Source organism: Mauremys reevesii, linkage group 12 (genome assembly GCF_016161935.1).
Source record: "Mauremys reevesii isolate NIE-2019 linkage group 12, ASM1616193v1, whole genome shotgun sequence".
NCBI classification, from domain to species: domain Eukaryota; kingdom Metazoa; phylum Chordata; order Testudines; family Geoemydidae; genus Mauremys; species Mauremys reevesii.
Window position 1 is genome coordinate 17,359,851 of NC_052634.1, and position 15,945 is coordinate 17,375,795.

A 15,945-nucleotide genomic window follows, 5' to 3' on the forward strand; every position below is an offset into this window, starting at 1 on the left:
TGATGGTCCTCCGGTGGTTTCCCACAATCCCCCCAGGAGGTCAGACAAGTTCTCCGACTGTTCACCGGGGAAGAGTTAAAGAGCGGGTTCCTCCCTGCAGCACCACGAACCCTGGAATGTACCCCCCAGCAGACACACATGGGGGCATGCAGCAGCAAAGAGGATGCAGTGTTACCCACTGTCTGCGCCAGATTCACTCCTGCTTTACCCCAGTGTAGCCCTACTGCCTGTGGTGGAGTCACTCCTGATTTACACCAATGTTACCCACTGTCTGTGCCAGATTCACTCCTGCTTTACCCCAGTGTAGCCCTACTGCCTGTGGTGGAGTCACTCCTGATTTACTCTGGCCAGGCTGAGAGCTGGGTCAGGCTGTGAGCTCCCTCCTTCAGAGAGTGAGATGTTTTTCTGGGCCTTCAGCTCAGCCCATCTCCTCCTCAAGGAGCAGAAAGTGCCTGACCTGAGAGGCGTGTTGGTCGTGTTTTGCCTGGAAAGCTGTTCTACAGTGGGCTAAAGGTGCTCAGGAGTCTTAAAATCACCCTAAAGTTTTTCCTCAAATGTTTCTACACGTCGAGGGTGAGGCTGCAGGTCCCGGCCAGGCCAGACCCGTCTGTCTGCGACGTGCACGACTTGGGCGCCAGGTTTTGTTTGGCAGTGGTGGCAGATGAATGGAGCAAAGCAGCCAGGCTGGAGGGTAGTAGGTTTAGTTTATTAGTCAACAGTGTCTGCTCTTACAGGGATGCAGTACAAGCTCGCGGGTGTGAGGAGGATGTCGGCCCCTAACCCCTCCTGGCTAGATGGCAGCTTCTCTCACCACACATTGCTGGGGGTGGGGACGCTCTTCTCCTAGCTACCGTCCCCAGAGAAGTCAAACATGAATATGCACCAGTGTCACGTCTGAACGTCCGTGTAAAGAGCAGGCAATTTTCACAGAAAATAGAGACATGGCAGAGCTGGCGGGGGAAGGGAAGACAGCCGTCGGGCTAACTAGACACCTGTCAGGCAAATCCCAGGGCCCAGCGTGCTAGAAGCAAGCGGACCGCGAGGGAACATGGTCCGTGCAGCCGGAACAGTCAGAGACGGAACATAAAGCTATTTCACAGCAAAAGAACATACCCCAAGTTGTGCTAGTGACCTGGAGTTCCAGTCCGGGCCCTCGAAAGTCCCCCCCCGCCCCCCGCCTGGGGGGCTGCCCTACAGGAAGGCAGTGACAGTCAGTGGAGCTGACCCTGCAGGCAGGGGGCGGTGCCGTGGAGGGAACAGGGCGGCTCCTGCTGGGATGGCAAAGCTGACCGGCTCTGCTGCCCCAAGCAGAGATGAGATGAGGCCGAGGCTGGGGGTCTGGTGGGGCCAGGACTCACATCTGCGCTCGCTGAAGCAGTGACTGTTTTGGGCCCTCTGCGCTGTCGGGTGGGGGCAAAGGGCTGGAAAGCTGCAGGTAGGTTCCCCTCAGCTGAGGAGCCCCCTGGGCATAGGTGCGGGGAGGGGGTCCCAACCGGAACAGCCAGCTCCTAAGCCGGTCCTTGTGCAGCCCTGGGCACACGCATGGTTGGAAGGTTACTGCACCAGCTGTTCTCAGCCCCTGTGCTGCCCCCTCGGGGCCACAGCAAATTGAGATCTGAGGCGGCTTTAAAGTAGGCTGTGGCTGGGGCCCTGTGGAACTGGTCCCATGATCAGGGACCCACAGTGACCTTCTTTGTGGCTGTCAGCTCCACCCAGTGGCCTTTCGTTCTGCCTGCTTTTCCGGCACAAAAACGGACTAGTTTCAGCAGCGTACTGCCTCCAACGGGCCTGCCAGCCCCGCAGCCAGCTCCGTAAATGAGCAACGACTCACCAAGCAGCGTCCTGAGAGTCCTGGGCCTCCGCTCCCTTCCCCCAGCTCCGAAACCAGCCCCGCAATGCTTTGTGAATGTCTGCGAGCCCTGGCCAAATGATCAGCGCCCCCGTCCACAGGGACACGGCCACACGTGTGTGCCCACAGACACGCTCCACGCCCACATCAGCCCATCAGCAAGCCAAATGTACTTGCCCACAGGCTCACATAATGTCACCCGGAGAGGCACATTCAGGCAGACAGGCACACCTAGTCACACTCGGAAGCATGCCTGCTCACACACGCCTACTCACGCTAAGCTGCACACACACACACACACACACACACAGGTTCTCACGCACACACATACACGTGTAGAGCTGCGTAGGGACAGATCTCAAGTGTGAGGGGAATTAGTCTGACACCCCAGAAAGCCAAAGCTTAGTGAGCTGCCTGGGATTGCTCTAGAGCGTTAAATAGCAAATTAGTGTCTTTAAACCCGCTGAAGCTTGAACATTGAGGCTACAGTAAATTTTAAACTGGGCTCATCCAGCCAGCGGAGCAACGCGATTCACCTTTATCTACAGGCAGTACCTGGGCCCCATTCCCCACCCGGAACACGCGGACATACACACGCCTGAAACCAACGCGCTGCCACCTGTTAGAGACACATTCCTAGGCAGCGGGAGCTTCCTGTTCACATGAGCTGGATGCTCTCAGGCTTTGATTTCGACAGAGTTGGCCTCCTCCTGCTCCCGGATGATATGAACGCCAGCAGTCCGCAGCATGCGTGTAGCACTCCGGGAGCGCACCGGAGAGCCGGGGGACCTGGGCGGAGATTTGTGTGTTCTGGAGGAGGCTGGAGATCGGGCTGGGGAGCGGTGATATCTGCGAGCCGATCGAACAGGAGGACCTGGGGATCTGCCAGGAGGAGAGCTGGAATAGCTGGGTGGTCCTTGCTCGGCTGCGATTCTGGCATCCAGAGGGGAATCCTCTTCCGCCTCCGGAGAATCCTTCAGGAACACAAGAAGAAGCAACAGGCAGTGTTCAGGATGAGCTGGGCAAAGACAGTAGTGGCATTGCACTTGGGGCAGGCCTTAAAAGCCAGCAAGAGGCAGATCCTGCAGGAGTGCAGTAGCTGGGTTCTCCATCCAGCGCTTTTCCATTCCCAGAGACACACAGGGGTTAATGCTTGTGTGAGCCCCAAGTCACAGCACTAGGAGTCATGGGCAGCCTTTGACAGCATGGCTTACTATAGTTCTCAATCTGCTCCATCCTGCTCTGAGCGCAGACAGGCCTCAGGCCACTGCAGAGGGGGGACAGATCATGCCAGAGGGCATTTGTAAACAGCATCAATCGTGTTTGCTACCAGGGCGGGACCCCCGGACTTTTGACGGGGTTTCCCAGGAGGTGCATGCCCTAAAGCGCTGCTCAGATGGCGCTTTCTGATGTCCTGAGCTGCGGGTTATCGCACACACCGGCTCCCCTCCCTGGAGAAGGTTTAGCCAGCAGAGGATCAGAATGGCATGTTTTGCTGCCCATGCCTGCAGTCAGTGATGAGCTGCCAAAATCTTAACAACCGGTTCCCTATAAAAAGTTCTGATTTAAGGGGGGGGGAGCAGGGAAGGGGCCGAGAGAGAGATCCTCGTGGGGCCGGGGGCCCCTGCAGGGCCTGGGCCAATTGTCCCACTTGCCCCCTCCCCTCCCGTCTGGCCAGCCCTGGAGCTTGCAGCAGCCCCACCCCCCACCTTGCTGGGCTATTCAAAAAGTGGCAGCAGGACGACTCCCGAGCTCAGCTGAGCTGCCCAGCTGGTGCCGGTGGCTGGCCACGCTGCAGCTGGGGGGAAGCGGGGGAAGGGCTGGGGGAGCCTCAGCCTCAGCTGGGAATCCTGGGAGCAACAGGATGGTCCGGCCCACGGACCAGAGTTCTTTGCCCACCCCCTGGCCCTTTAACAACCGGTTCTCCACGGAGGTCTAATTTTAGCAACCGGTTCTTGAGAACCTGTGGGAACCTGCTCCAGCTCACCACTGCCTGCAGTGCTTCCCAGTGCTCATGGAGGCTTCTCCACAGCACCCTGCTCTTCGCACGTCTACCAGCAGGTGTCGCCCTTGAGTCACAATATGCTTCACTGCGACAAGCCGGGACGAGCCGGCAGAGAAGGATGGGAGGCATTACTGAACCTGAACTTGTCTCCTTTGCTTGTTCTTTTTAATGACAGAGCAGGTGAGAAATGAAGAAGCCACAGTCCATGGTTAAGGATGTGAGTCAGCTGCCATTAAAAGGCTGTTTTTTTATATCCCTCCCAGGTTGCATTCTGAAAAAAAGCCCCTTGCCGTTTGAAATTCCTTGGGTGCACAGTTCAGCCAGGGGAGAATGATTTGGAAAAAGTTTGGGCTTACCAAGGCGGGTTCAGGACTTAGCAAACTGGGGGGAGGGGAAGAGTTCAGTTTTTGAAGAATCTTGTCACTTCTCTTTCCTGTTCTGCCTCTGTTAGGCCTGGGGCTGGCTACCCCCTACGTGTTTGATAATTGGTTCGATGAGATGCTTTCGCGCGGGATCACTGTCACGCTGAGCAAAGCAGGAAGGCCTGCAAGATGCCTATCCTGCCACACCAGTGCTGTGCTGCTGGACGTACTTAATACACTCCCAGGATGCTGAAAGAGTTCCCAGCCCTGGCAGTACTGGAGCAGAAGAGCCCAGCAGCCACTGTCAAAAGAGCCCCCGTTCTGGGCCCATGGGAAAAGCTCAGCTGTGCAGAGGCCTGGCTACACGGAGGGGTTCTACTGGAGCTGGGTGGGAGTGAAAGCCGGGGCATGCGATTTTTGTACACTTGGTGGGCCAGGCTCCTCCATACCCAGATAAATGCAGTCTGATATCCTGGGTTGAATGTTCCACTGCAGCCAGCTACTTGGGACCTGCCAAACTCACAGGTGCCACAAATCCCATTGCTACCTGCAAATGCGCCCTTGCCTGTGCTGACACAGCTTCTTCTCATGCATGGCCAGTTTGTTAGAGCCAGATGAATCTCAGCACTTTGCTTTGGAGGAGCTCGACTGGCCATTTCCAGGGTGCGTCCCTCTGGGGTTCACGGCCCACAAGTTTTGCTTTGAGTTTCTGGCTCAAACAAACTTCACACCTCAGAGGAATTCAATCAGAATGCCTGGGTCTCCCCCTATTTCACCTGAAACCACAAGTCCTGCGCAATTTCCATGCACGGCTCTAAACTGATCCAGATTTGTCCAAGACAAACAGCTTCCCCCAAGCAGTGCAGGAGACTCAGCCCAGTGAGTCTATGACTCGTGCTGGAAGAAAAAGTTGCTAGGGCCTCACTGGAAGTGTTTCACAGAGCTCCAGGGTTGTGAGCCCATTTCCAGGATCTGTGCCCGTGCCTCCATGTGAACGTGCCTTGCCTTGCCTAGAACAACACTGTCTCACCCTCTTATATGGAAAGAAATTCCCCTGCGCCATCCCAGGGGACAGCTGTGAAATTACTGGCCTCCAGACCCGACGGGTTACAAAGCACAACACTTACTTTGTCCTTTAAGATGTAGAGAGCGACCGGATTCCTGCGCTCATGTTCTCCGCTGCGGGGGACAATCTCAACTGTACAGAAACAGCAACAAACTTCGGTGACATTTCTGATTAATAACTGGAGAAGGACCCTACACACAGCGTGTGTGTGTCTGTGTGTGTATGTATGTGTGTGTATGTGTGTGTCCATCTGTCCATCCCAGCTGCTGCCCAGGCCAGACCCGGTCTGTGGGTGTTAGAATCCTCCTGGTTTTGCTTAGATTCCAGGAGCAGGACAAGCAGCAAAGAATCCTGTGGCACCTTATAGACTAACAGATGTTTTGCAGCATGAGCTTTCGTGGGTGAATACCCACTTCTTCGGATGCAAGAAATGGGTATTCACCCACGAAAGCTCATGCTGCAAAACGTCTGTTAGTCTATAAGGTGCCACAGGATTCTTTGCTGCTTCTACAGAACCAGACTAACACGGCTACCCCTCTGATAGGAGCAGGACAAAGACTCAAAGTGCAAGTTCACACAATCTTCCAGTCTCCATTCAGTCAGACGTACTGAGCTAGATTTTGGAAATCCTGCCTGTTGTTGAATTACACTAGCAGTGCAGGCACAGGCTGCCAAGCACAGAATCACTCACAAGCGGGGTAAAAACATGCCCCCGCATGCTTGTGCTGCACAAAAAATAGATCAGGAGTGGCAGAGTTGGCTCCCTCCCGAGTGTAATATTTAGACAAACTCTGTGGGCAGCCCCCCAAAGGCTGCATCACAGCAGGAACCTGAGATCACAGCAATCAGCTACTAAAATTTAGGGACAAGAGCCAGCAGCTGTAGGGGTGGCCTACGGCATATAGGACCCCTCGTCTCCCGGGCTCCATATGAGAAATTGGCTCAGATGCAGGAAAGGGAAACAGGACTTTTTTTGCTCAGATTCATGGTCTGTGAAAAATCAAACAGGAGCCAGGGGTTTAGGGAGGATAGGCCCATCAATGGCTATTAGCCAGGATGGTGTCCCTAGCCTCTGTTCGCCAGAAGCTGGGAATGGGAGACAGGGAATCAGGGCCGGCTCCAAGTTTTTTTGCACCCCAAGCAAAAAAAATGTCCCCGCCCCAACTCCGCCCCTTCCCTGCCCCATTCCAACCCCTTCCCCAAGTCCCCGGCCCTGCCTCCTCCCCAGGGTGTGCCGCATTTCCCCTCCTACCCCTCCCTCCCAGGCTTTCCAGGGTGGAGAAGCGGAGCAGCAGTGTGCTCGGGGGAGGAGGCAGAGGTGAGCTGGAGGGGGAGAGCGGTTCCTCTGCCCCCCCCGCCAGGGTTACCTCCTGCGGCCCTCCCCACAGCTCACCTCTGCTCCACCTGCTCCCCTGAGGGTGCCGCCACCGCTCCGCTTCTCCCCACTCCCTCCCAGGTTTGCCGCAAAACAGCTGATTTGCGCGGCAAGCCTGGGAGGGAAAACGGAGAAGTGGAGTGGCGATGCGCTCCGGGGAGCAGGCGGCAGTGGAGCGGAGGTGAGCTGAGGGAGGAGCGGTTCCTCTGCCCCCCTCCCCCGGATTACTTCCTGCCGGCCTCCCCACACCCCCCACCGCCACAGCTCACCTCCGCTCAGGGCCAGCTCCCAACTTTTTGTGCCCCAAGCAAAAAAAAAAAAGGAGCCGGAGTGCCGCCCCGTGGAAAGTGCCGCCCCAAGCACATGCTTGGAGTGCTGGTGCCTGGAGCCGGCCCTGCAGGGAATGGATCACTTGATGATTACCTGCTCTGTTCATTCCCTCTGGGGCACCTGGCATTGGCCATTGTTGGAAGACGGGATACTGGGCTAGATGGATCTTTGGTCTCATCCAATATGGCCGGTCTTACGTTCTTATACAAGCCCCTTTGTACCCTCCCCCACCCCAAACAGGCCGAGTGACACAACACTGGTTTCATGCATGCATACAGAGCCCCAGGGTCTTAAGCAGAAGCCAGAATAAATGATGGGACTCAGGAGCTAGAAAGCAGAGAAATCTGAAAACAGTTTTTTGCAAGAGCATGGAGCTCCAAAGCCCTCAGTGCATCAGTCACAGCCACAGACTTCCCACCTCCATGTGAAGCAGGGCTTCCATTGAACAGATGCCACAGAGGAGTGGTTACATGCCTGAACCTCCCCATGCTGGGAGCTCAGGATTAACAGCTGAAAGAATGCACAACTGAAAGAGCGTGCAAGACATCACAAGGGAAATTGTGTATGCACACGTGGGCAGGAGCCACCAGCGCTGTGTTTGTTAACGCTTGTCTCAATGTTAAAAGCGTGGGTTTGGTTAGGCCTGTAGTCCGTTAATCCTGGCTCTGGGATGGTGCACAGCACCCTGAGCACAGGCAGTGACATTTGACCCACACATTGATTATTCAGGATAACGATCTGGCTAATGCATCCCTGGGAAATAATTGCTCAGGACAGAGCCTGGTGCTCTTTGCTATACAGGAAGCCAGGACAAAATCTCGCCTGTTGTTATTTCATAGAATATTAGGGTTGGAAGGGACCTCAGGAGGTCATCTAGTCCAGCCCCCTGCTCAAAGCAGGACCAATCTCCAACTAAATCATCCCAGCCAGGGCTTTGTCAAGCCTGACCTTAAAAACCTCTGAGGAAGGAGATTCCACCACCTTCCTAGGGAACCCATTCCATTGTATATGACTTTGACCCAGCTAGCATTTACTACCGGCCTGAGGAGTCCCACGGTGACAGCTGCGCCCACTGGCAAGGGTTTGCAGGTCATAAGAGTCATTGCATAAGAGGGTCACTAAGGAGCCCTGACAACAAGCTGTTACCAGCTGTTTTCCGAGCTCCCCAGTGTGTGCAAACAGGAAAACTCCTCGTTGACTGTTTTCTTTGCCTGCAGAGGTGCTGTGTTAAGGGGCTGCAAATAGCCACAAAAGCCATCTTGGCGGGATTGGCCAACAAGCCCTGTGAGGCTCCAGCCATCTGTGCCCTGCAGAGAGTTCAGAGTAGACAGACTCTCAGGACCGTTATTTACCTTCGTGCTTTAAATGCTCTTCGTTCTGATCCATGTATTCGGAGGAGCTTTGCTTGTCCAGCTTCTGTTTGTCTCTGTTAAATGTACAAGGTGTTTTGTAAAGAACAAGCCGGGAGACTTGTGCTCAGATGCCCTGTTCTCGTCCCAGGGGAAGGCCCTTTGTGTGCTACTTAACCTGCAATGCTCACGGCTCTTCTGCTCCAAGGCAGCACAGTGGCACTGAGGCACCGCTGCTGGGGAGGTTCCCCCAGCTTTATATACAGCCCAAGGCCGCTCCTGAGGAATGTGTTCAGTGGCAGAAGGGAACAAAAAAACCCAGGACTGCAAAACAAAAGGAGGGTGGCAGCTGAGTCTTGGAGATGCTGCTGCTGGACCCTGCCTGCTCCAGGACCTGTCACCTCAGCTACTGCAATACTGGCCAGCAAATTCCTGGGACAGCGGGATGGTTTGAAACACACAGAGGCTGACGTGGGGCAATGTGGGGAAACAGCCAGGGAGTGAATGAGCGTGAGAGAGAGTGAGGGGTTTTGGGAATTGGATTGGGAGGAGATCCCAGCTCTGGGGGGACAGAAGGGAACAGCATTGCAGTAGTGACTCCAGGGAAAAGGCAGGTGAGGAGTAGGGGTTCAATATACATGAGAATGGTGCCACACGACTCAGGTCAGAATCCACTGCCTGGAGCAAACAAGGAACTGACTTGTAGCCTGGGTTCTATAGCAGCACTAGTCGGGAGGGTGGGGGTGCTGGGTCAGGCTCCTCCACTGGGAATGGCTTGTCTTTTATCAGGGGGTTATGTCTGGGAATAGCTCAGGGTGCGTGAGAAGCAGTTAGCCCAGTCTGCCCTATTGTCGAGGTGGATATAAGCTGGTATTTAGCCTTCTCCAACCTCAAACATTTCTGGTTTTTAAAACACCAACCCACCACTTTGTAAGAGACAATTTAAAAGTGAACTACGGCAGGGGTGGCGGTGAGGGGGAGTGCCAGCTGGCTGTGCAGTGGCATTACACACATGCACATTATTTCTGGAAATGTGAGGAACTCATCAGAACTGCAGGACACAAGCAAGCCAGGCTGTCTGTGGTCCTGGGGGAATCAGTGATGGGCAAAGAGAAACCGACAGGAGCCAGGAAAGGAAACAGATTTTAATATTCCAATGACATCTCTGGGGATAGGGAATCCTCCCGCGCTCCCTAAGTGCTGACATCATCTCATGCAACAGGATGGGGGGGGGAGTTCATTGTGGGTTTGATTCATTGCGGAGTTCGTCGAGTTTAAATGCCCAGGGCTCTGGGGATCCCCTTCTTGGAGAGAATAAAGACACGAGGGACATGTTACTGGGGTTGTGTTCCCTGCGGCAGACAAAAGGCCCCCGGGCCCTGGGCTCCACAGACAGCCCAGCAAACCACATGGAACCATTTGCTGGGAGATGGTCCCCAGAGAGCTCCCAGCCAGCCCCACTTCACTAGGGTGACCAGGTGTCCTGATTTTATAGGGACAGTCCTGATTTTTGCCTCTTTTCTTATATAGGCTCTTATTACCCTCCACCACCTGTCCCGATTTTTCACACTTGCTGTCTGGTCACCCGACACTCCACTCCCCCTGTCGGGGCTGGCATGGGTGAGAATATGCAGCGTGAGAGGACAGATTGGAAAGAGAGAATAGGCCACAAGGAAACAAATACAGATAAATACTGGTGTGTCGAAGAGAGACAGGCCTGACAGAGCAGGGGGAGCAGCCAGGGGGCGCTGTGTCCCTCTGAAATCCCCTGGATGGGGCTGGGAGCCGAGAGCCGGATGCGGGGGAGCAGCCAGGGGGCGCTGTGTCCCTGTGTGATCCCCGGGATGGGGCTGGGAGCCGGGAGCCTGGTGTGGGGGAGCAGAGTAACAGCTATTTTATTCAAGTTATGTGAAAATGCTCACTTTTTGGAGGGTTTCCAGCAGGCACAGACCGTCACCAAGGTGACAAGGAGGAAAATGCCCCCAGTGGAGAGGATTATGTAGAGGGAGCTCCTTCCTAGGAGAGAGAAGGGAGAGGAATTACCCACTCACACCCACCGCGGCTGCCATGTCACTGCCTCAGCCTGTACAAAGCCCATTCTGCTCTCTGCAGAGAGTACAAGGAGCAACCCAGGGTCAGTCTGCCCTCAGCAATGCTCAGCTCGGGGTCACACTGAAACCTTGCCAGGGATGCCCCAGATGGAGGAGAACCCAAACAGCCCAGGAGATGAGCACAATCCTGTTCCTTTCAGTTCCAACACGCACAGCTGGGGAGAGCTGGAGGAGATCTGGACCAGCCTCTCTGGGTCCCTAGCATAAGGGAAATGAAGCAGAAAGAGACGATTTGCCCCTCTTCCAGGCTTCCAGCCTGACCCCCCAGGACCCAGTTAAGTGCCCTGCTTTATCACTTCCCAGGTGTTTGTCAAACACCGTACCCAGCAGGGATGCTGCAGAGGCAGTGAATGCCAGCGACTAGCAGAGAATGTTTGCTGGCCCTGGGCCTTGGACACACTGGAACTTCAGTGCCCGGGTTGGGTGGGGTCTGTGTCAGTGAGACTCAGACCTCAGGGGTTCAGGAGCCAAATTACATTACCCAAAAGAGCCACAGTCGTGTGAATTCATTGTGTCATTTACTACAGTACTATTCGTATTAAACAGTATGACGGGAAAAATTAGTTTATATTGTGACGGGGCAAGGTCAGATGGCTATAGTACAGTAGTGGGAGACAGATATATTGGCCACAGGCTAAACAAATCCCTGTGACCAGGATAAGCAAATGGCAGCTTCTCCAGGTCAATTAAGACACCTGGGGCCAATTAAGATCTTTCCAGAAGGCAGGGAGGACAGCTAGACTGATTGGGACACCTGAAGCCAATCAGGGGCTGGCTGAAACTAGTTAAAAACCTCCCAGTTAGTCAGGTGGGTGTGTGTCAGGAGTTGCAGGAGGAAGCTGTGCTGCTGGAGAGAATGAGCAGGATAAACCATATCAGGCACAAGGAAGGAGGCCCTGAGGTAAGGGTGAAGTGGATATTGAGGAAGTGGGGGCTGCTGTGGAGAAGTGGCCCAGGGAATTGTATGCATCCTGTTTCTAAAAAGTCACCTATCATAGCTGAAACTATTAGGGTCCCTGGGCTGGAGCCTGGAGTAGAAGGCAGGCCCGGGCTCCCCCTTTTGTCCCCACCCCCCCCCCCCGATTAATCACTGAAACTGGGAGACAACAGAGACTGTGCGAGGGAGGGTTGCTTCTCCTCACCTCCCTTGCTGGCTCATGAGGAAAATGGCTCAGCAGGCTGTGACCCTTGCCTCTAGAAAGAGAACGGCTACGTGAAGGGTCACAGTGGGCCTCTGAGGCTAGCGAAATCCACCAGGAAACGCAGGACCCATGGAGATAAGCCACAAAAGTGCTATGTGAATGCCTGTTCTCACTTTCAAGTGACATTGTAAATAAGAAGTGGGCAGCATTATCTCCTGTAAATGTAAACAAACTTGTTTGTCTTAGCGACTGGCTGAACAAGAAGTAGGACTGAGTGGACTTGTAGGCTCTGAAGTTTTACATTGTTTTGTTTTTGAGTGCAGTTATATAACAAAAAAATCTACATTTGTAAGTTGCACTTTCACGATACAGAGATTGCACTACAGTACTTGTATGAGGAGAATTGAAAAATACTGTTTTATCTTTTTTACAGTGAAATATTTGTAATAAAAATTATAATATAAAGTGAGCACTGTGCACTTTGTATTCTGTGTTATAATTGAAATCAATGTATTTGAAAATGTAGAAAAACATCCAAAATATTTAATTGGTATTCTATTGGTCAGTAGGTATTCTATTGTTTAATAGTGCGATTAAAACCGCGATTAATCACGATTAATTTTTTTATTCGCGATTTCTTTTTTTAAGTTAATCGTGTGAGTTAACTGCAATTAATCAACAGCCTTATAAATAATATATGTATATATTATTCTCACAGCAAAATGACTGACCAAGTATTATTATTTTATCAACTACAGTTAGCTAATAACATAGTAAGAGTATCCTGACTGGTTAATAGTTTAGATTGGTTAATATTGTTTTAATAACAAGTGCTGCAAAGAGCCACAGGAGATACATTAAAGAGCCCCTAGCCTGCCTTAGCCCCACTGTGCACCGCTGCCACCCTGGAGCCGCTCGAGATAAGCGGTGCCAGGTCCGAGCCCGAATCCCTCCTGCACTCCGCACCCCAACCCCCTGCCCTGATCCCCCTGCTGCACCCTGTACCCCTCTTGCACCCCAACCCCTGAGCCCCTTCCTGCACACCACACCCACACCCCAACCCCCTGCCCCAGCTCTACATTCATGGCCCTGCATACAATTTTCCCACCCAGACGTGGCCCTCGGGCCAAAAAGTTTGCCCGCCCCTGGGCTAGAGTCACAAGGGGACTTTGGTGCTGTTCACAAAGTAGTAGTGGAGGAGACTCCCACCTGACAACTTTTAGCCCCATGGTTAGTGCACTCATCGAGCATGTGGGAGACCCAGGTCCAAGTCCCCCCTTTACCTGCTGTGGAGCAGGGAGTTGAACATGGGTCCAGCCCTCCCAGGAGAGCACTCTAACGGCTGGGCTCTGGGGCTCTCACACGGGCCTTTGAAGCTGTTCCACTTTGTATAAATAACTAAACAGACATAGGTTAGGTTTCAGACATAGGTTAGGGGTTTGATACAGGAGTGGGTGGGTGAGATTCTGTGGCCTGCATTGTGCAGGAGGTCAGACTAGATGATCATAATGGTCCCTTCTGACCTTAAAGTCTATGAGACTATGAGCCAGTCAAGCATCTCACCTCCCAGGTGAGTGCCCTAAACACCAGACCATAAAGTCACTTATTCTCTCACTCTTTCTGGCCCAGTGACTAGTTCAAATGAAAAGTTTCCTTGGCTCCAAAGCAGACGTTGCCAATTCACCAAAAACTTCAGAAGTTTTTGGATTTGGTTTGGGTCAAACCACTTTTTAAAAAATTATTTTTTGGAACTGCCAGTGAACCGAAAAATCAGTTATTTGCCCAGCTTTGCTACAGAGGTTATGGATCTGCTTATCTGCCTATCTCAGTGATCACTAACTGGGTGTCCACTTGGAGGCGCCAAGGGCCTGATTTTCATTAGTACCTACAGCAAATATCGATTTCAGCTGAGGATGGGCTGCTCAGATCCTCTGCACGTGTTATAAAATGTGGGCATCAAGTTTAGGCACAAATTCTCAAGTGTTACCATGAATGTAACAGAGGGTGAACTTCCCTCCTAGCTCCCCCTGCCACCGCAAGGGGGGACTTTCACTGTTGCCAACTATCACAATTTTATCTTGATAATTGATGATCATTTATTGTGATAATTGGTGCACGTTTTTGCAATAACCACAGTCTTGTAGCAGATAAGCCTGATATCAACTGGAATGAAAAACAATATCCGTGAAGGAGTAATTCCATTTGGTGCTGCTGCTTTGCAGCTAATTCTTCACTGAGCAAAGGCTAGGGGAGAAAACGCTGAACTAAATCCACTGCAGAGAAAGTGGCAGGTGGTTGGCACTGCAATTCAGCTTTGCCCTCTGGCATTTCCTGCAGCTGTGCTGGCTTCCAAACATCTTGGTCTTCCAAGCCTCTGGGCGCAGTCAGTGCTGCCAAGAGAAGGATATTGATCCTAAGGCACACCTCTGTCTGCCGAGGCATCCACACTGAACGTTCAGGTAGAATGGTCACCCTCTTCAGACTTGCTTGTTGGAATGTGAGGACAATGTGCTCCGATATGCTAAATGATCTAGAGGAGGCTAGTGACCCTAGGAAATCTGCCATCAATGTAGGCCATCTCTCTGAAACCAGACTAACTGACAGGCTCTCTGCACCAGAGGCATTACACTTTCTTCTGGCACAGAAAAAGCAAACACCACCACCATGAACATGGGGTGGGTTTTGCAGGCAGAAACTCAGTAGTATCCATGGTTGAATGTCCCATTGCAACATCAGAATGAATCGTACCACTCAGAATATCTACCACAGGAGGCTTTGCCAACATCATTAGTATATCTGCTCCATCACTCTCCAGCTCTGAAGAGAAGGACTTGTCCTATCAGCAACTCGAGAGTGCCATCAGCAAGCTACCACCAGGCAAGCAACTCTGTCTATTGAGAGACTTCAACACAAGAGTCAGCTCAAGCCACAAGATGTGGCTGCTATGCACTGGCCACCGTGGATTGGGAAAAATGAACAACAATGGGCAAAGGCTGGAGCTCTGCACCCCCGAGGACTGAGCATGACTGACACCTACTTCCAAGGCAGCGTCTTGCGGGACGGTCTTGTGGAGACACCCCAGATGTGGATGCTGGCACTGATTGAATTTAATTGTCACCTGCAGAAAACCTCTACAGGCTGCTCTCCGTACTCACAGTTTTAATGGTGTGTGGCAAAATATGGCTTTCACTATGGAAATTCCATCATACCCAACAAAACTGTTGCCCATGTATTAACATCAATAACACACAAGACCAAGGAAGATGTCTCCAATTCACTACAAATCTCCTGGAAGCTATGTCATCAATTGCACTTCTCACGAATGGTGATGCAGCATGAATACAGTCAGAATGAATATACATATAGCTGCAACCTTAGCTTTTGGTAAAAAGACTGTACAAGATAAAGACTGCTTTGCAGCATATTCTGAAGAAATGCTTCCAGTTATTGAATCAAAGTGCACAGCATATCTGCACCACAACATGAACTCCTCTTCTGAGACATAAGCTAACTGCAGAGTGGCCAAATGCAATGAACAGCAAGGCAATGTGCTAAATCATACTGGCTCGATCTGTGTGAGAAGAGACCTCTTAGATCTCCATTCTCAGTGGATGCTTGTATGTATGATGCAATCAAGAAAGCAATAGGTCCGTCAGCCAAAAAGACTGCCTCATTCAAATCTCTTAATGGAGACATCATCACTGATGGAAGCAAACAGATGCAGTGATGGGTTGAACACTATCACAAAATTGATTCATGTGAAACCACAGTTTCTGAAGCAGCACTAAATGCAATCCCCAAGCTTCAGACCATCCAACAACTTGATACAGAACCATTTAAAAATGAGCTAGTACATGTAATCAGCTTCCTAGCAGCAGGAAAGGCTGCAGAAAGAGATGGAATTCCAGCTGAAGTACTGCAACAAGGGCAGGTTGTGCTGAAACCTCCACACAATGTCTTGCTTGGCTTTTGGAGGCAAGGAGGGGCACCACAAAACAGGAAGGATGCCAACATCATAACATTGTATAAAACTAAAGGAGATTGCAGTGATTGCCACCACTACCGAGGAATTGCTCTCCTCACTGTTGCTGGCAAGGCATTTGCATAGGTCCTTCTCAAACCATAAGTGCCGTTTTTGTGGATATGTATGTTCAGCCAGAAAAGAGTTCCGTGGCACCTTATAGACTAACAAACATATTGGAGCACGAGCTTTTGTGGGTGAATACATATCCACAGTCAGTGCAGCTTCCATGCTGGTAGATCTACTATCATCATGGTCTTCACACTAAGGCAGCTGCAAGAAAAGCATCAAGAACAAGGAAAACTTCTCTAAGTTGCCTTCCTAGATCTTACCTG

The 15,945-nt window shown here is 52.1% G+C and overlaps 1 protein-coding gene across 2 annotated transcripts in view; it reads right to left on the reverse strand.

Moving 5' to 3' along the window:
* Positions 1-687: 687 nt before the first annotated feature.
* Positions 688-15,945, reverse strand: part of HEPACAM (hepatic and glial cell adhesion molecule) — a 79,960-nt gene continuing 64,702 nt past the window's right edge. For both annotated transcript variants that reach the window (XM_039496857.1, XM_039496859.1), the window contains 4 exons: positions 10,259-10,352; positions 8,340-8,413; positions 5,344-5,414; positions 688-2,823 (listed from right to left, as the gene is read on the reverse strand). In XM_039496857.1, coding sequence (XP_039352791.1) covers positions 2,527-2,823; positions 5,344-5,414; positions 8,340-8,413; positions 10,259-10,352 — 536 coding nt within the window. In that variant the 3' untranslated portion in view covers positions 688-2,526. The remainder of the gene's footprint in view (positions 2,824-5,343; positions 5,415-8,339; positions 8,414-10,258; positions 10,353-15,945) is intronic.